Genomic DNA, 19765 nt, shown 5'->3' with positions numbered 1-19765 from the left:
CTCCCATCCAACCATTGTTGAATCCAGTTCATTACTTCACCTTCCTGACTAACCACTCATGGGGACGTTGTCAAAGGCTTTACTAAAGACCATGTAGACAACATCCACAGCCTTTTCTTTGTCAACTTTCCTGGTAACCTCCTAGAAAAGCTTTATAAGATTGGTTAAACTTGACCTACCATTCACAAAACCATGTTGACTATCCATAATCAGTCCCTGGCTATCCAAATAATTGTATATCCAATCTCTTAGAACTCCTTCCAATAATTTACCTACTATTGACATCAGGCTCACTAGTCTATAATTTCCAGGGTTACTTTGGAGCCTTTTTTATATAACAGAACACGTGAGCTACCTTCAAATCCTCTGGCACCACACCCATGGCTAAAGACATTTTAAATATTTCTGCTAAAGATCCTGCAATTTCTACACTAGCCTCCCTCAAGGTCTGAGGGAATATCTTGTAAGGCCCTGGGGATTTATCCACCCTAATTTGCTTTACGACAGTAAGCACTTCCTCATCTTTAATCTGTGTAGGTTCCACGACCTCACTGCTTGTTTTCCTTACTTCCCATGACTCTGCCCTTTTCCTTTGTGAATACTGATTTTAAAAAAAAACATCTCCCATCTCTTTTGGCTCCATACAAAGATGGCCATTCTGATCTTCAAATGGGGACAATTTTGTCCCATTTGCTCTTAATATACCCTTAGACACCCTTAGGATTTTCCTTTGGATTGCCTGTCAAAGCAACCTCATGTCTTCTTTTAGCTTCCTGATTTCTTTATTGAGGTTTTTCTTGCATTTTTTTATACTCCTCAATTACCTCATTTTCTCCATGCTCCCTATACCTGTTATTCACCTCTCTCTTCTTCCAAGCCAGATCTCAAATATCCATCAAAAAACAAGGTTCCCTATGCCTTCTAACCTGACAGGAACATATAAATTCTGTACTCTCAAAATTTCACCTTTGAAGGTCCTTCTTGCCTGAAGTAATTTATCCCAATCCATGCATTCTAGATCCTTTCTAATTTCCTCAAAATTGGCCTTTCTCCAATTTGGTATGTCAACCCAAGGCCCAGACCTATCCTTCTCTTTAATTAACCTGAAATTACTGGCATTCTGAACACTGGACCCAAAATGTTTCCCTACACATACTTCTGTCACCTGTCCTGTCTCATTCCCTAATTGGAGATCCAGTACAGGTGCCCAACTGTTTATCAGGGATCATTGGGACTGGACACCTACTGTTGTTTGGAATCTTCCAGATTTCAGAATCATTTTAAAATGGCAGTCCCTTTAGCAAATGCAATGTTTCAAAATCACACAAAATAGGGGTCATGGGGTGTTAAATGAATTTAGATAAATAAAAACCATAAAAAACCATAATAACACTGCATGTTTTTTTTTAATTTTAAAGTTAAACTTCAAAATAAAACTGGCTCAGACATCGCAGACAACTCAAATAGTGCAAATGCAGTAAATGCACATTACAACTCAGACATCACATCAGAATGAACTCTTTTTAAAGACTTGATCATAGGCTTCACATATGCTTTTTACACTGCTGCTATGTAATGGGAATTTCTCAGAAAATTTCCGCAATGCTGTCTGAGTAAAAAGTTTCAAACAAGTTAGAAACTAATTCCTGTTTGGAATTTTTCTGCGGTAGCCCTAGACATTGTTGCAGCCAGCCTGCAGTCTAATGGCTTTCTGCAACAATATGCTAATGAATACGCATGACTGCCTCACTTCTAGCGCTCGCTATCCCCCCCCTTGACCCTGGCCATCCGTTGGACCCGACCCCCCCCCCCCCCATCGAACTCCCGATGTGGCAGTAGTGGTGCAATGCTGCTGAGCCTGGAGTTCACCAGAGTGCCGCAGAGATGGCTCACTGCTGGATCAATGGATGTCTTTTTTTCCCATAATCCCCAAGCAGTGGGAACCTCTCTGCCAGAGGCAGAGATACCCAGAGTGGTTCCCACTGCATGGGGGATTATGGGTAAGGAAGACAGCCATTGATCCTGCATTGAGCCAGCTACTGCCTGCTTCTCACCCACCAGGTACTGGGAGCTGAGAGTCACCTTTCCACCGAAGGTAAGGGGGCAGGATTGGGGATGACGGGGGTGGGGATGATGGGTCGATGGGGACACTTATTAGGGGATTATACCACAAATTATCGATGAGGAACACAACAGGATACACTGGAGTTGAGCAAGGGTCACGTTGGGTCAAGTTTGGCGCCAAACTCCGTCTTTGATGAGCAGATGTCATTACCAAAAAAGTACCCGTTTTTGGAGGTTGCCAGTGTTCAGAATCCCAGATAAAAGGTTAGATACCTGTATTGCACTCCTTCTAGTTGGTACCTTTATATATCGATATAGAAAACTTTCCTGAACATATTTGACAAACGCCAAGCCTTTTTGCAGTATGGGAATCCCAGTCAATCTGTGAAAAGTTAAAATCTCCTACTATCACAACCTTATATTTCCTGTTGCTGTCTGTTATCTCTCTACAGATTTGGTCCTCCAATTCTTGTTGACTATTGGCAGTCTATAATATAACCCCATGAGTGAGGTCATACCTTTCCCATTCCTCAGCTCCATCCATACAGTAGACGAGCCCTCTGGCCTGTCTTGCCTGAGCACAGTTGTGATATTTTCCTTGACGAGCAATGCCACTCCTCCCCCTTTCACCCCCCCCCCCTCCCCTGGCCCTGTTCTATCACATCTAAAGCAATGGAAGCCCAGCACATTGAGCTGCCTGTTCTGCCCCTCCTGAAGCCATTTAACTAATGGGCACAATGTCATAATTCCACATGCCAACCTACGCTCTAAGCTCGTGTGCCTTTCTTACAATACTCCTTGCATTGAAATAGAAGCGCCTGAGAACATTTCCACCACATTCAGCCTGTTGACTTCTAATGGTGCCTGCAATTTTAATATCATCTTTTCCCTCCTCCACTCCTCTATCTCCTCCAGCACTCTGGCTCCTCTCTCCCCGAAAATCTAGTTTAAACCTACCAATTAGCACTAACAAACCTTCATGTAAGGATATTAGTCCTTTTCCAGTTCAGATGCTAACTGTCCCATTGGAACACGTCCCACCTTCCCCGGGAGAGAGCCCAATGATCCAGAAACCTGAAGCCTTCCCTCCTACACCACATCTTTAGCCAAGTGTTAAGCTGCATTATCCTCTTATTTCTAACCTCACTAGCACTGGGCATAGCTAGCATTTCTGAGATCACTACCCTGAAGCTCAGGTCCTCCAACCTAGCACCTAACCCTGAACTCTCCTTGTAGGACCTACTCACCCTTTCTACCTACGTCATTTGTCCCTACATAGACCATGACATTTGGCTGCTCACGCTCCCACCTGAGAATGCTGTGAATTCAGTCTGAGATAGCTCGGATCCTGGCACCAAGGAGGCTACATACCATCCAGGATACTTGATATCTTCCACTGAACCTCTTACTTGTCTCCTTAACTATCAAATCCCTTATCACTACAGCTTGCCTCTTCTCCTCCCTTCCCTTCTCAGCCACAGGGCCAGACTCCACGCCAGTGTACTGATCTCTGTGGCATGTCCCTGGTAGGTTGTTCCCACCCCAACAGTATCTAAAATGGTATACATGTTATTGAGGGGGACAGCCACAGGGGTGCCCTGCTCTGCTGACTGTCACCCATCTACCTTCCTCCTGCCTCCTAGGTGTGATAATGTCCCTGTAACTCCTGTTTATCACCCTCCCAAATGATGATTCAACTCCAGCTCCAATGCCTTAAGAAAATGAATAGCCTGAATACACATGAATTTATCTGATCTTGGACGCTAAGCAGGCTCAAGCCTGGTCAGTACTTGGAGGAGAGACCACCCAGGAACACCAGGTGCTGTAGGAGTCCGTGAGGGGTTCCGGACAAAGTGGTGAATCTCTGTCTGCCTTACAGTAGACAAAGTTAAAGCATTTCATGTATGTTACATTCTAAATGTAGTATTATGTGAAAATAATGGAACCTTTACCTTTAACTCAGCTTATCAGGTGCTGCAGTAGGATGCTCTTGCAGATGAAGTTATCAGGGATACTACTGGCTTCCCTGATGACCCACATTTTCCCCTGCCTTATGACTAGATAAACAAAATATGTGCTATCTAGGAAACTTACTCTTACCTGTACCTACCTGCTGAATCCTTTCTGTTCCTTGAATAGAGTGGCCCTTTCTGACTTCAACTCTGACTATCTTATCTGTTCTCACTGAAGCCTATTGAGCCAAAGCCTTACCATTCTGACTCAGTCCTCTCCAATGATGACCTGCTCCCCCCCTTGATCTTCAATTATTGAACTCGATTGCCCAATCTTGGATCCTGAGGTTATATCTCCTAGTTTTAATCTGCCCCACCAATGGGAACAACTTACCTACCTCTATCTTATCTATACCTTTCATAATTTTATACGTTTCTATAAGATGCATTCACACAAAACAAAATCCTCAAAAGAAATTGCAAAATGACAGCCTATTTATTTTACTATTATGGGTTATATTAGATAGATTGTGGGGGTTTAGTGTAGGTCACTTCACAAACAGATTCTTACACTTACACTTCACATCTCATTTAAAATGCAAGAGCTTCGCTGAAGCCAGACATTCAGGCACCCGTGGCTTTGCAAAAGGCAATGGAACTGCTTTGGAAGGAACTTCAGAAGTAGGTGCAAATGGAACGAAGTCTGCGCTCAAGTGCTGATAAAGATCTTTCGAGGATTGGATTTGGAACCTTGAGAGGTGTTCTGGTTTTTATAAGCAGAGAGAGGGAGGAACAAAAACAGGGTTCTTCTCTTAGAGAGAGCAGTAGCTTTTTGAGGCTGTAACATGGCAAACTGGCAGGCTTATTGAAAACCCCATTTTGAAGATGGGTTGTGAGTTCTGAGTTCAGCCAGTTGAAAACCCTTGTAGTCCTAACAAGAGGAAATGACTGGCTAGAGCGTTTCTCCTGAAATAAGGGAAACTAGAGGAACTCTGGTGACCTGGAAGAAAAGGCTATCATTTGGAAAACCCATGATGGGGCAAGTTTCTTCAGCAAGGCACTGAAATGACGGATTGGAGGAAATCAGTTTATGTGTGTCCAATGAGTAATAAATATATCTCTGAAACCAACAAGAACCTTCCTGAGTGGTAGCCATTTACCTTTAAGCACCAGAGCCTGGTGAAAATTCATATATGTTAAATTCTGTGCACAGTACAAGAATTGCCTGATACTGGTGAACTTGGAGAAGTAAGAAGTGAATGATTGGACTATTAAAGCAAAGAATTTTCCTGAACATTACATTACATACATAAAATTAAAAGGGGATTAACTTAATAGTAATAAGTTAAAGCTTGATCTTGTTTTTATGTTTAAATAAAATTAAAAGCAACTTTTGTTTCAGTAACCATTTGTCTTGGTGAATTTCTATTGTTGCTGGGTTTTGGGGTCCTCTGGGCTCATAACATTTGTCTTGCCAACTTTGCTCTGATTGCCACTCCGGTCACTTTTCCTGAAGGTGGAATCCTGTCAGGATCCTGGTGCTGGAAGCATTTATCTGAGCTTGTCTGCTAATATTTCCTATGGAGTACTCACCAGTTCACTTCCTAACTGGTATCGTCAGCCTATGCTACGTACATGTAATCTTGTGTCCAGAAAAAATTCACACTCTATTGCCATGGAAAATAAATAGTTAGGTACATCCATGCCTTGCCTTTTTATTATTTATTAGGGAAAAATAGAATTTTCTGTAGCACAGATTTAATTATTTGCAACATCAACTTTGTTAATGACAACTGAGGAACCATGAACTAAGTATACAGCCAGCATATTAAAAAATGGGCACCATAAGAACTCCTCAGCTTTGTTCTTTGCCTCCTGCAAGAACAGCCTTTCTTAGAAGGAGGAGGCCACCCTATCCCCATGTGCATGCAACTTTCAAATTTCCAATTACAGCATATTAAAGTAAGATCCAAATTTTCAATCAGAATTATTGTCATGAACAAGGGATGAAATTCATTGTTTTGCGGCAGCGTCACATTGCAAACATCCATACAAACCACCTTAAAAATATATATAAAAATAGTGTACGATAAGTCAAAGTAAGGCAGTGTCTTTGGTTCATTAATCATTCAGGAATCTGGAATCGCAGGGAAGCAGATGTCCTTATGCCACTGAGTGCTCGTCTTTAGGCTTCTTGTATCTTTTTCCCGATGGTAGCAGAGTGAAGCGAGCATGTCTAGGTAGTGGGGGTCCTTGCGGATAGAGTTTGCTTTCTTAAGACATCATCTGTTGCACATGTCCTCAATGGAGTAAAGTCTGGTGCCCATGAAATTTCAAGCCGAGTTAAAAGCCCTCTGGAGTTTATTTCTTCTCCTGAGCATTGGCACCTCTGTACCAGACTGATACAACCAACCAGAATGCTCTTCAGGGTACACCTGAAGAAGTTTTAAACTCTTCAGTGGTGTACCGAATCTTCTGAAACACCTCACAAAGAATAGCCACAGGCAAGCCTTCTTTGTGATTGCATCAACTCGGAGGTTCCAGGACAGATCCTCAGAGATGTTGACACCCAGGAATTTGAAGTTCATAACCTTCTTCACTACTGAGCCCTCAGTGAGGACTGGTTTGTGTTTTCCTGACTTCCTCCTTCTTATGATGAGTGCAAGGTTCTTGGCATCACATCATTCAACAAGCTGATCTATCTCCCTCCTGTACGCTTTCTCAATCTGTTTGTGATTCTGCCGACAACTGTGGTGTCATTGTCAAATTTGTAGGTAACTGTAGCATTGGAATTGTGCCTGGCCACACAGTCATGGATGCATAGTGAGGAGAGCAGTGGACTAAGCATGTATTCTTCAGGTGCCCCTGTGTTGATAGACAGTGAAGAGGAGGCTTTGTTTCCAATTCATACTGACTGTGGTCTTCCGATGAGGAAGTCAAGGATCCAGTTGTAGAGGGGGGTGCAGAGGCCCAGGGTTTGGAGCTTGTTGACCAGCACTCTGGGAATAATGTTGTTGAAGACTGAACTGTAGTATATGTAAACTCATAATCGCTACAAAATTTTAATTTAAAATTTTACAGTATTTAACAATGCAGCAAAATAGAAGCCCTTCCACGTATTGAAACCTGTGCCTCCCAATTACGCCCAATTAACCTACCAACCCCTTATGTTTTAGAAAGGGGAAAGAAACCCGAGCACCTGGGGAAACTCCACACAGGTCATGGGGAGAACATACAAATTCCTTACAGATTCAAACCCGAGTTGCTGGAGCTGTAATAGCATTATGCCACTCATAGTGACTCCACTAACAGATAAAAGCTATTATGTGATCAGGCATTGGAGAAACATTTATTTTGGTTTCATCAGGATAATTCATTTTCTTCATAAGAAATGTGACAACATAAAGATGCTCGTTTTCTATTTCACCGCATTATAGGGCCTACAAGTAAGCACCAATGGTGACCCAAGTATCAAATTTCCCACTTCATTCACCTTGTGTGCCTTGTCCACAGCCTCTCTTTTGGACATTAATAACAACAATCTTTTATGGATTTGAACTTTGATTTTAACTAGAATCTATGAATAGAAAATTATTTTTTAACTCCCAGAAGTGTTGGATCATAGATCTGGGGTGGCATGGTTGGCATAGAGAATAATGCATCGCCTTTACAGTGCCAACCATCAGGACCTGGGTTTGAAACTCGGACTGTCTGTAAGGAGTTTGCATGTTCTCTCCATGTCTGCATGGGATTTCCCCAGGAGCTCCGGTTTCCTCCCACCATTTGAAATCTTCCAAGGGTGGAAGTTAATTGGGTATAAATTGGATGGCATGGACTCCTGGGCTGAAATGGCCTGCATGGGATTTCCCCAGGAGCTCCGGTTTCCTCCCACCATTTGAAATCTTCCAAGGGTGTAAGTTAATTGGGTATAAATTGGATGGCATGGACTCCTGGGCTGAAATGGCCTGTTACCGTGCTGTATGTCTAATTTTTTTTAATGGATATTACTTAATGCAAGAGGTTTAGATGATTTTTTTTTAGGAGGGTGCAACCTTGAGAATTACTTGACACAATATATAGATATTCCAACCAGGGAAAAGACCACATTTGATTTTGTATGGGAAATGAGGCTGGCCAGGTGATCAAAGTTTCAATGGGAAAGTAGTTTGGCAAAAGTAATCATAACTCCTTAGATTTTCAGGTAGGTTCTTTTATTGTCATGTGTGCCAAGATGCCATCCAGGCACTGCACAAAACGTCAGTAAACTTCACCACCATTTTGGATTCAAAAATTCATAGAAAATTACATGGTAAAAACAAATTAGTAAGATTTATCATGACACAGGTCAAACTAAGTTTCTGGTATTTTAACATAATAGGCAAATAATCACATACATATAGTTGTGGATAAAGAGAACACAGGACCTTGGGTGGGAGGGGGGGGTTGGAAATAGGTGGGAGGTGTGCTAAATTTGGGAAAGGCTAGTATATGGCAAGTGATGGAGTGAGTTGATTGGGAGATAGAGTTATTGGTTCAAAATTCAAGAGAAACATTCCTGTGGACCTAGATGATGATACACATTTGGATCCAGGGAGATTGTCAAAATGAGGTCGACCATGGAAGGGGTGGAAGGGTGTTCTGACTGGAGGAATGTACCATGAGGATCATAGCTTGGATCTCTATTGTTGGTGTATATAAATTAATTGTACAAAATATAGGTGGGGGTATTCTTAAACAAAAGTTGCTTTTAATTATATTTAAACATAAAAACAGGATCAAACTTTAACTTATTACTATTAACTTAACCTGACTTAAACCCCTTCTAAATCTAAGCGGACGTGTCTGTAATGTGTGTGTAAATTCAGAAAAGTTATTTGATTCACAGTCCAAACTCACTTCTCACTCCTCCATGTTCACCGGTATCAGGCAATTCTTATACTGTGCACAGAATTAAACATTTATGGATTTTCACCAAGCTTAAAGGTATGTAATTGGTTACCACTCAGGAAGATTCTTGTGGTTTCAGAGAGATTTGTTGTTCGTTGGACACACACAAACTGATTTACTTCCATCAGTCACTTCATTGTCTTCCTGAAGAAACTTGCCCCATCAGGGTTTTCCAAGTGATAACTTTCTTTCTTTTAGGTCACCACAAGGGCTTTGAACAGGCTGAACTAAGAATTCACAACTCATCTTCAAAATGGGGTTTTTCCACAAGTTTGCCAGCTTGTCATGTTCCAGTCCCAGCTGCTGAACTGTAGAAATCTCTCTCTCTCTCTCTCTCTCTCTCTCTCTCTCTCTCTCTCAGAGAAAACCACATGATCTTCTTAGAACAGCAAACTGCACCCAGACAGACTGCGGCACCAGACCTGATCTTCCGAGTCCATTCATATGTTGCTTTCCAAAACAGTTATGGAAAATGAGCAAGGTTGTCAAAGAACACAGCAAGATAAAGATTGGTTGGAAATATGGGCAGAGACATGGCAAATGGAGCTTACTCTGAGAAAGTGTGAGGTGTTGCACTTTTCAGAAGTCAAATGGAAGAGGAAACTATACAGTAAGCATCAGATTTTTATGAACCTTGATAGACAGAGGGATCTTATGTGCAAGTCTATCATTTTCTGAAAGTGGCCACACAAGTAAATGCGATGGTAAATGGTCTTTATTGGTCAGGGTGTTGAATGTAAAAGTTAAGAAGTTCTGTTTCTTCCCGTATAAAACTGGTTCTGCCACATATAGAGTATTTTTTTGCAATTCTTGTTTTTGCATTTGTTTAAGTATGGAAGTATGTGGAGGCTTTGGAGAGGTTCATTAGGATGTTGCTTGGGTGAGGGTGTATTAACTATAAGAAGAGTTTTGACAAGCTTGGATTATTTTCTCAGGACCGTTGGAGGCTGAGGAGTGACCTGGAGCCTAAAGACATGAAATTCTGGCTGAGAAGCAACAGGAGTTAGTGGAGCAGGAATGATAGGGAAGTTAGCAGAATGAAGTTGCAGCAAGGCCCAGACCACAGTGTCTCTCAAAAGAATAGAGGAAGAAGGCCCTTACTCCACACTCCAATTTTATCTCCAACATAGCTTGCAAATAATCAACTCAGCAAAGCTTGGCGGCAAACAATACTGATAATAAAATGCTCTTCCTTGTTGGTCAATCTGTAATAATTGGAATAATCAATCCACTGACCTGGATTGCTGCTTTAGCTAATACTTGTGGAGAGTCATTCAACCGCATCAAATGAGGAATGTAACATTTATTTCTACATTTCCCAAATATAGAAAGCATAGCAAGCTCAAGGTCTCCTTAGAGATATTTATAAAATATGAGAGGCATAGTCATTTTCCAAGCTTAGGAAAATCTAAAACTAGAAGGCATAGAATTAAGATGAGAGGGGAAAGATTTAAAGGTGATCTGAGTGACACAGATTTCACACAGAGGGAACAAGCTGCCAGAGTCAATCGTAGAGCTGGGTGCATTTGTCAGATATAAAAGGTATTTAGACAGATACATGGATAAAGGCTGAGAGGAATATGGGTCAGACTAGCTCAGGTAGATCACTTGGTCAGAATGGACAAGTTGGGTTGAAGGGCCTATTTCCGTGCTGTAAAACTCTGTGATTCTAGTTGAGTGTACCTTCTCACCCCTGGGAGAGACATGTACCTCCAGTCAGGCTGTTCATTTGATAACTCTTGAGTTTCTCTTAGGCTTCTTGTAGCACTTACCTCACTAACAAGAATGCCAGGCCCGTTCAATAAATTAGGGGATTTCTCCTGAAGATTCTCCATTATGTGTAATTGCTGCTGTCTAGTTGGACAGGGCTGAAGGCTGTGTAGGTGTCAGAAACTGTGTTCAATTGAGCCTGGACTCAAAGGGTATCGCATTAGCAAATGATTCTGGCTGTAAGCCACCATAATCCCTTTTCTAACACAATGACCTGGTTTTTTTTGCTGGGCAATCCTTCTGAATGGGCATTAATGGTGTGCTAACTGGGAGAGAACAAAGTCATAGAGTCATGGAGCAATGCAGCATAGAATGACATCAAGTATTATCTGTCATGAATTTCAGTTTGATTTTATGTAAAGAATTGTCATGGCAACTATAACTTGGAGAATTTATTTTGACTTGATTGGAAAAAAATGTTTTGTGCTTTTGGATTCATGAATAATATAGCAAAAAGATGAAGAACTTGTGGAAGAAAATTAACAAGGTGCAAGCAACATAATTTTTCCGATATTAATAAGATGGCATTGCGTACCCTGAGAAACAGGAATTAGTGTGAATTATTCATCTGACATAGACATGATGGGCCAAATAGACTCTGTGGTTCTGCAGTCCAAAGTTGTTGTAATGTAATGAAATATTGAGGGAGCTCCAAAGGTCACATGGTAAACTTTTTAGAGGAAATGATCACAAGCTATTCAAAGTGAAACACAAAAGTCTTCAGATGCTGTGGTTGTAGCAAAAGGTCTCGCGGCCACCATAGGGGTAGAGGTAGAAAAGAACCTTTCACGCCTGAGCCCTTCTTCAAAGTATGAGCAAAAAGCAGGCAGGCACCTGAATATAAAGGCCAGGGGAGAAGGGCAAGAAAGGACAGGTGGAAGAGCACAGGCCTTTTCTATGGATGCTGTGAGACCTTCTGAGTCCCTCCAGCACTTTTGATATTTTTTTTACAAACTGTTCAAATGCGTTTGGTTCAAGTATCAATCTTCCTGTCAGGATTTGCATGCACATTTATGCTATACCTGGAGATTAAAACAGGTTTGGTTGGCAACACAACTTCCAAAAAGTAGCAAGCATTAATAAACATTTACTAGCCTCGTTTAATTTGATGATGCATCTCACATTGAATAAAATGACCAAGTACACCTGCTAGGAAGAATGCAAAATTCCAAAATAACTGCCAGGTTTGTATCATATTCTGAAATGGCATTCAAACCTGATTAATTGAATGATGTAACCTAAATTGTACATAAATTACTTCTGCAGGACATAAACAATCATATAGAGGAACACTGCATTATTGAAAAGCAAAACATTTCAGATGCTGAAAATCAGAAATAAAAGTATTCAGGCCACTTAGATGATCAAGTGAACAGCCTTGGAGAGGGTAATAGTTCATTTCAGGTTAATGACCATTCATTAGGACAAGAAAAGTGAGAAAACTGCTTAGAAACATAGAAAATAGGTCTAGGAGTAGGCCATTTGGTTCTTCAAGCCTACACCGCCATTCCTGGTTCCTGCCTTCTCCCCATACCCCTTAATCCCCTTGGCCACAAGGACCAAATTTAACCTACACTTAAATGTTGACAGGGAACTGACCTAAACTACTTCCTGATTGCAAAGAATTCCACACATTTACCACTCTCTGAGAGAAGAAATTTTTCCTCATCTCGGTCCTAAAAAAATTCCTCTTTATCCTTAAACTATGGCCCCTGGTTCTGGTTTTTCCCAGCATTGGAAACAACCTTCTTGCATCTAATCTGTCTAAACCCTTAAGAATGTTATAAGTTTCTATAAGAGCCCCCCCTCAATCTTCTAAATTCCAGAGAATACAAACCTAGTCTATCCAATCTTTCTTCATATGCAAGTCCTTCCATCCCCGGTATCAGCCGAGTGAATCTTCTCTGCACCCCCTCCAATGCAAAAATATCCTACCTCAGATAAGGCGACCAAAACTGCACGCAATACTCCAGATGGGGTCTCACCAAGGCCCTGTACAGCTGCAGCAGGATCTCCCTACTCCTGGACTCAAATCCTCTCGCTATGAACGCCCACATACCATTCGCCCTCCTCACCGCCTGCTGCACCTGCACGTCCACTTTCAATGACTGATGCACAGCAAACCTAAGTCTCGCTGCATCTCCCCTTTTCCTAAACAGATACCATTTAAATAATAATCCTCTTTCCTGTTCTTACCTCCAAAGTAAATAACCTCACATTTATCCACATTATACTGCATCTGCCATGTCCTGGCCCACTCGCCTAACTTGTCCAAATCACCCTGCACTCTCCTAGCATCCTCCACACAGCTAACCCTGCCACCCAACTTCGTATCGTCTGCAAATTTCAGGATACTGCTATCTATTCCCACATCTCAGTCGTTAATATATATCGTAAACAAGTGCAGCCCCAGTACTGAGCCCTGCAGTACCCCACCAGACACTGTCTGCCATTCTGAAAAGAACCCATTTATTCCTACTCTTTGCTTCCTGTCCCTCAACCAATTCTCTATCCACCTTAATACCATACTTCCTATACCATGCTCTTTAAGTTTATACGCTAGTCTTCTGTGCGGAACCTTATCAAACGCCTTTCTAAAGTCCAGATATACCACATCCACTGGTTCTCCCCTATCCACTCAAAAAACTCTTAGATTCGTCAGACATGATTTCCCCTTCACAAAACCACACTGACTCTGTGTGATGATGCCACTACTTTCCAAATGTACTGCAATTGCATCTTTAATAACCAATTCTAGCATCTTCCCTACTACTGATGTCAGGCTAACTGGTCTACAGTTTCCCGATTTCTTTCTCCCTCCCTTCTTAAAGATTGGGGTTACTTTGGCCACCCTCCAATCCTCAGGAACTAATCCAGTATCCAAAGAGGTTTGAAACATTATCACCAATGCATCCACTATTTCCTGGGCTACTTCCTTCAGCCCTCTCAGATGCAGACTATCCAGCCCCGGGGATTTATCCGCCTTTAATCCTTGCAATTTAATTAATACAACTTCACGACTTACAATTATTTCCTTTAATCCCTCCGTCATAATAGATCCCCGATCCTCAATAATTTCCTGTAGATTAGTTATGTCTTCCTTGGTGAAGACAGAACTAAAATAGTCATTCAAACAGTCTGCCATACCCTTGTTCCCCAAGATCAGCTCACCCGTTTCTGTCCACAACGGATCCACATTTGTCGTAACTAACCTGTTTCTCTTAACATATCCATACAAGCTTTTACAGTCATTTCTTATGTTCCCTGCCATCTTCCTCTCATAATCCCTTTTACCTTTCCTAATTAATCCTTTTGTACTCCTCTGCAGAACTCTGAATTTCTCCCAATCATCAGGGATATTATTCTTTTTGGCTAATTTGTAAGCTTCTTTGGATTTGATACTCTCTCGGATCTCCCTTGTTAGCCACGGATGCGTTACCCTCCTCGATTTATTCTTTGTAAAAACTTCCCTTCCTACTCACATACTACTTTTAAACAATCCTTACTAAACATAGAAAACTTATGGGAAAGGAAGGTTGAGAATCACTGCTCTCGACCCAATTGTTACTGAAATATTTTGCTTGAGAAAAATTGCCATTGGCCCATTTCTTTTGGAGTTATGAAATCGTGGACATAAAGAGAAAATTAGATATGGTGAAAACAGTGGTTTTCAAACTTTTTCTTTCCACCCACATACCACTTAAGCAATCCCTTACTAATCACAGAGCACCTATGGCATTTTCTTTGGCTTGGCTTCGTGGACGAAGATTTATGGAGGGGTAATGACCACGTCTGCTGCAGGCTCGTTGGTGACTGACAAGTCCGATGCGGGACAGGCAGGCACGGTTGCAGCGGTTGCAAGGGAAAATTGGTGGATTGGGGTTGGGTGTTGGGTTTTTCCTCCTTTGTCTTTTGTCAGTGAGGTGGGCTCTGCAGTCTTCTTCGAAGGAGGTTGCTGCCCGCCAAACTGTGAGGCGCCAAGATGCACTGTTGGAGGCGATATCAGCCCACTGGCGGTGGTCAATGTGGCATAGGGAATACTTAAAGTGGTATGTGAGTGGAAAGAAAAAAGTTGAGAACCACTGGACTAAATGGTAAAGCTGGCACAGGTCCGTTAAAATGAGTGGATTATTCGCATTATGATTAGAAAAGGTAGAATGCTATCTGTTCACATTTTAAACTTTTTTTTAACTTCCTACATCTTCGGGGGGGAGAGGGATTGTAATATGGGAATGCAATTTAGAGGGAAGAATCAAATACAAATGTAATCTTTGCTTAATGGACGATAATAAAAACATTTTTACTTTTATTCTAGTCAATGAACTGGAGGCACTACTTAGCTCTCAAAGTGCACTCTCAAACAAATTGAAGACAGAATGTTGCACTTTAAGCCAAAAGCTCCAAAAGATCACAGAAAAAAACAGGTAGGACTTGTTTCTGGCTTGCACTGTTATAATTTCTGGTCATTACTGAATTGTTTATCATGGTCACATACATCAAAATGCAAAGAAAAACCTTATTTCTGTGCCATCCAGGTAAATCAACCTACAAATAAGTACAACAAGATAGTGCAAAGAAAATCTAAGTATAGAATATAGTGTTACAGAGAAGGTGCAGATCAAAAAATATACAAAGGCCACAATGAGATAGGTTTATGAAATCAGCAGATCATCTTTAACATATGAGAGATCTCTTCAAGAACCTGATAACAGAGCAAAAGAAGCTGTCCTTGAATCTGGTGACATCAGTATCTCTGAAGATCTATCTTGGATCTTCATGTCAAGGCGATACTTTATTAGGAATTTGAAAAGATGTGGTGTGCCACCAAAGACATAGTATCTCAAGAAAGCAGCCTCAGTTGTTATGAACCTTCCCCACCCAGGCCATGCCCTCTTCTCACTGCTACCATCAGGAAGGAGCTGCAGTAGCCTGAAGACGAACACCCAACTCTACCAAAGCAGCTTTTTCCCCTCTGCCATCATATATCTGAATGGACAATGAACCACAGACACCACCTCACCTTTTCTTTCTCTTCCACTATTTATTATTTTTTTTAATTACATTTATGGAAATGTAATTTATAGCAATTTTTGCACCTGTAACGCACAATATTGCTGCCACAAAATAATGAATTACGTGACACAAGTTCATGACAATAAATTCTGATTCTCAGATTCTACATGTTTTCAATCTCTTGGATCTAGCCGAAGGGAAAGAGGAGAAGTGAGTGTGACCAGTGTGGATGGGATCTTTATTACACTGTCTGCTCTCCCAAGTAAGCGGGAACTATAGACAGAGACAATGGAGTGGAGGCTGGTTTGCATGATAGCACAAACTGCATTCACATCTCTTACGCTCTTGGACAAAGCAGTTCCCATACCAAGTTGTAATGCATCTGGATAGGATACTTTTATGATGCAATATATAAAAAATTGTTATCTCGATAGATATATGTTGACTCCCTAAGGCTTTTGAGGAAGTAAAGGTATTGGTACACTTTCTTGATCATATGTGGTTGGACCAGAGCAAATTGTCAGTGACTTGTGTACCTTGGAGCTGGAAACTCTCTATCATCTCCACCTCAGTGCCATTGATACAGAGAGGGGGATACAAATAGGAACATGTACTCCACCTTGCTTCCTGATGTCGATGACCAGCTCTTTTGTTTGGTGACATTGAGGAAGAGGTTGTTGTCCTGATACTATGCCACTAAGTTCTTTATTTCCTCAACTCTATCTTCTTGCTGTTTGAAATCCGGCTTACTACAATGGTTTGATCTGCAAATTTGTAAATGGAGTTAAAGCAGAATTTGTCTGCACAGTTATGAGTGTCTAAGGAGAATAGTAAAGGACTGAGTACACAGCCTATCAGAGTATTGGCACTGAGGATTAGTTCGTTGTCACCATTCCTCACTGATTGTGTGGTCGTAAGTCAGGGTGTTGAGGACCCATTTGCAGACAAGGGTGCTGAGACTTAGGTCCAGGCGTTGAGAGATGATTTTTGTTGGAATTATGGTTTTGAAGATGGACCTATAATCAATAGTAGGAAGTATTATTCAGATTTTCAGGGTCAAGTGAAGGAGATGGTATCTGCTGTGGACTTGTGCTGACAGGCAAATTATAGTAGGTCAAGGCTGTCCAGAAGGCTGGAGGTGATGTGGGCCATTACCTCTTGAAGCATTTCATGATGGTAAATGCCGAAGTCACTGGGCAGCACTAGTTAGGGGACATTATCTTGTTTTTCTTTGATAGTGACAAGAGTGGTCTTCTGAAGGCAGGTGACAACTTCAGATTGAGGCAGGGAGAGGTTAAAGATGTTGGTGAATACTCATGCTAGCTGATCCATGAAGATTATGAAGACACTGTAGGGACTCCATCTAAGGCTGTTGCTTTTTGCAGGTTCATTCTCAGGAAGGCCAGCCTGTCGCCTGTGACATTGACCATGGATCCAAGGGCACCCAAGACTGTTTAGGCAGGTTACTGTTTTCACAGAAGTGCTAGAGAAACTTAGGTCACACAGCATCTATAGGAAGTAAAAGGTAATCAATGTTTTGGAACTGGGCCCTTCATCGGGTATAAGCAGATCACAAGATAAAGGAACAGAAGCAGACTGCTAGGCCCATCGGGTCTGTTCCATGGATCTGCACTAATCTAAACTAAACTCACCCCTAGTTCCAATTACCAGCCTTTTCCCTATATCCCTTGATACCCTTACTAATGAGATACCTATCCATTTCCTGTTTAAATACTCCCAGTGATTTGGCCTCCACTGCTTTGTGCGGCAGTGAGTTCCATAGATCCACGACCCTCTGACTATAGAAGTTCTTCCTACTCCCTGTTTTATTTGGATGACTTCTAATTTTAAGACTATGACCTCTTGTCCTTGACTCGCCCATCAAGGGAATCATCTTATCCACATTCACAGGGTGAACATCTTGGCTGAGCATTGCAGGACTTTGTAGGGGCCTTCATAGAGGCGCTGCAGGGACGCGGTGTGTGGACCTCGCCGGACAAAAACGAAATTGTCCCTGGCCAGCTCCTTGGGGGTGCAGGACAGGCAGCTGCCATGGTGGGAAAGTGGTCGGGGCTCTAGTGAGGCAAGCTTACCCCGCAAGTCTGCCAGCAAGGTCTGACTCTCAGTCGCGGGGCCGGTGCCCGGGCCGAAGAACTCCCTGGGTAATGACAGCGGCGCGCCAAAGACCAACTCCGTGGATGATACCTGTAGGTCTTCTTTTGGAGCTGTTCTGATGCCGAGCAGGACCAGGGCAACTCGTCCGTCCAGCTGGGACCGGTGAGACAAGCCATGAGGGCCCACTTCAGGTGCCGGTTGAAGCGCTCCACTAGGCCATTGGCTTGGGGATGTATGCGGTGGTGTGGTGGTGCTTGATCCCCAAGAGGTTTGCCAGCTGTGACCAGAGGGTGGATGTGAACTGGGCACCCCTGTCATTCATCATGTGCGCCGTGACCCCAAACCTGGCGATGCAGTGGGTGAGTAGTTTCCTGGCGCAGGTTTCGGCGGGTGTGTCCCTCAGTGGGATGGCTTCCGTATACCTCGTCGCGTGGTCGAACACTGTCAACAAATAGCAGGCGTCACTGGATACTAATGTGGCAGAGCACATCCTCGTGGCGAATCGACCCCGCTTGTACCGCTGCGCCGGCGGGGCAGCCACGAGAAGATGGCACCAATGGGGGACCTCCGTGCCACGTGGGTTTGAGCAAAGCGCGCACCTCGGGCAAGAGTGGTAACGTCACCCCCGAAGTGGGGGCGAAAGTTTGAATAAATCAGTTAATTGAAACTCCCAACGTGGTAAATCTGTGTAGCAGCTGCTACGTTGGTGACCCCAGCGAGTCCAGATCGTTTTTATGGCCTCCTGATATGGATTCTGCAGCAATCAACATGGTCGCAGTGAAACCTCCCCACTTCTAGACACATCATCCATGCACTTGCTTCGGGCAGGTGGAAGCGCAGTTTCACCTCTGACACATCACATTGGACACCATGATGTTCTACCATGCTGTGAGCGTGCTCAATGAAGAAACCTCGGCCAGGGTGGACAACCCACCAGAGGAAGGCAAATATCTCGCTCTCAAAAATCTCCTCCTGGCACCTTCAGCCTCTCCCTGTGCCAGCATGCCTTCAGGCTCCTGCACCTGAAAAACCCATCTGCCCTCATGGATGAAATGCTGGCGCAAGCAGAGGGCCACAGACCTGCTTTCTTTACAAATAAATTTTCCTCGAACAAATGCCTGAGGACATACAACTCCTGCTGGCAGATGAGGATTTCTCAGATTCACGCCAAATTGCAGCCCGCGGACCAAGTGAGAAAACGAGGCCGCCTTCAGCAGGTTGCCCGTCCGGAGCACAATCGGCCGCAAGCGCCCCCTCAAGCACAAATCGGAAGAACACCACCCTACCTGGTGTTTCTACTATCAACGCTGGGGGGGGGGGGCAAGCCCGCAAGTGCAGGCAGCCCTGTACGTTCCAAGGAAACGACCCGGCCAGCCACCGTTAATGGTTGCGATGGCTGGCCGCACGAACAGCCTCCTGCATGTGACCGACAAGTCCAGTGGCCGACGTTTCCTGGTAGACACCGGAGCTGAACTGAGTGTGCTCCCCCCGACCGCCCTCGAGACCCACACCCGCGTACTGGGCCCAACCCTATGGGTGGCCAACGAATCCTCCATCAAGACTTTCAGCACACACAGAGCACAGATCCAGATAGGCAAGGACAAGTTCCACTGGAAGTTCGTACTGGCTTCTGTGGGCACAGCGCTGTTGGGAGCCAATTTCCTCCGGGTGCACAGCCCATTGGTGGACATCAAAGGCAAGTGGTTGGTAAACGCCAGCACCTTCCAATCCGTCCGTCTCAACGCCACAGATGCGTATGGCCTGGGGATAGCTTCCATCAGCGCCCCCAAGGACAAGTATTCTTGCATGCTCGACAAGTTCCCCGCAGTTTACTTCTGCCATGCCCCAACATGGAGTCTGCCACTACATCTCGACCCAGGGACACCCCCTCCATGCCAAAGCCA

The 19765-nt window shown here is 43.2% G+C and overlaps 1 protein-coding gene across 4 annotated transcripts in view; it reads left to right on the top strand.

The window, feature by feature from the left end:
- The window catches only part of sdccag8 (SHH signaling and ciliogenesis regulator sdccag8), a 497941-nt gene that overhangs the window by 337459 nt on the left and 140717 nt on the right, over nucleotides 1–19765 (top strand). For all 4 annotated transcript variants that reach the window (XM_069930903.1, XM_069930905.1, XM_069930904.1 and 1 more), the window contains one exon: nucleotides 15049–15157. In XM_069930903.1, coding sequence (XP_069787004.1) covers nucleotides 15049–15157 — 109 coding nt within the window. The remainder of the gene's footprint in view (nucleotides 1–15048; nucleotides 15158–19765) is intronic.

This window comes from Narcine bancroftii, chromosome 4, assembly GCF_036971445.1.
Source record: "Narcine bancroftii isolate sNarBan1 chromosome 4, sNarBan1.hap1, whole genome shotgun sequence".
Classification (NCBI taxonomy): Eukaryota; Metazoa; Chordata; class Chondrichthyes; order Torpediniformes; family Narcinidae; genus Narcine; species Narcine bancroftii.
This window is presented reverse-complemented; position numbering and strand designations above follow the sequence as displayed.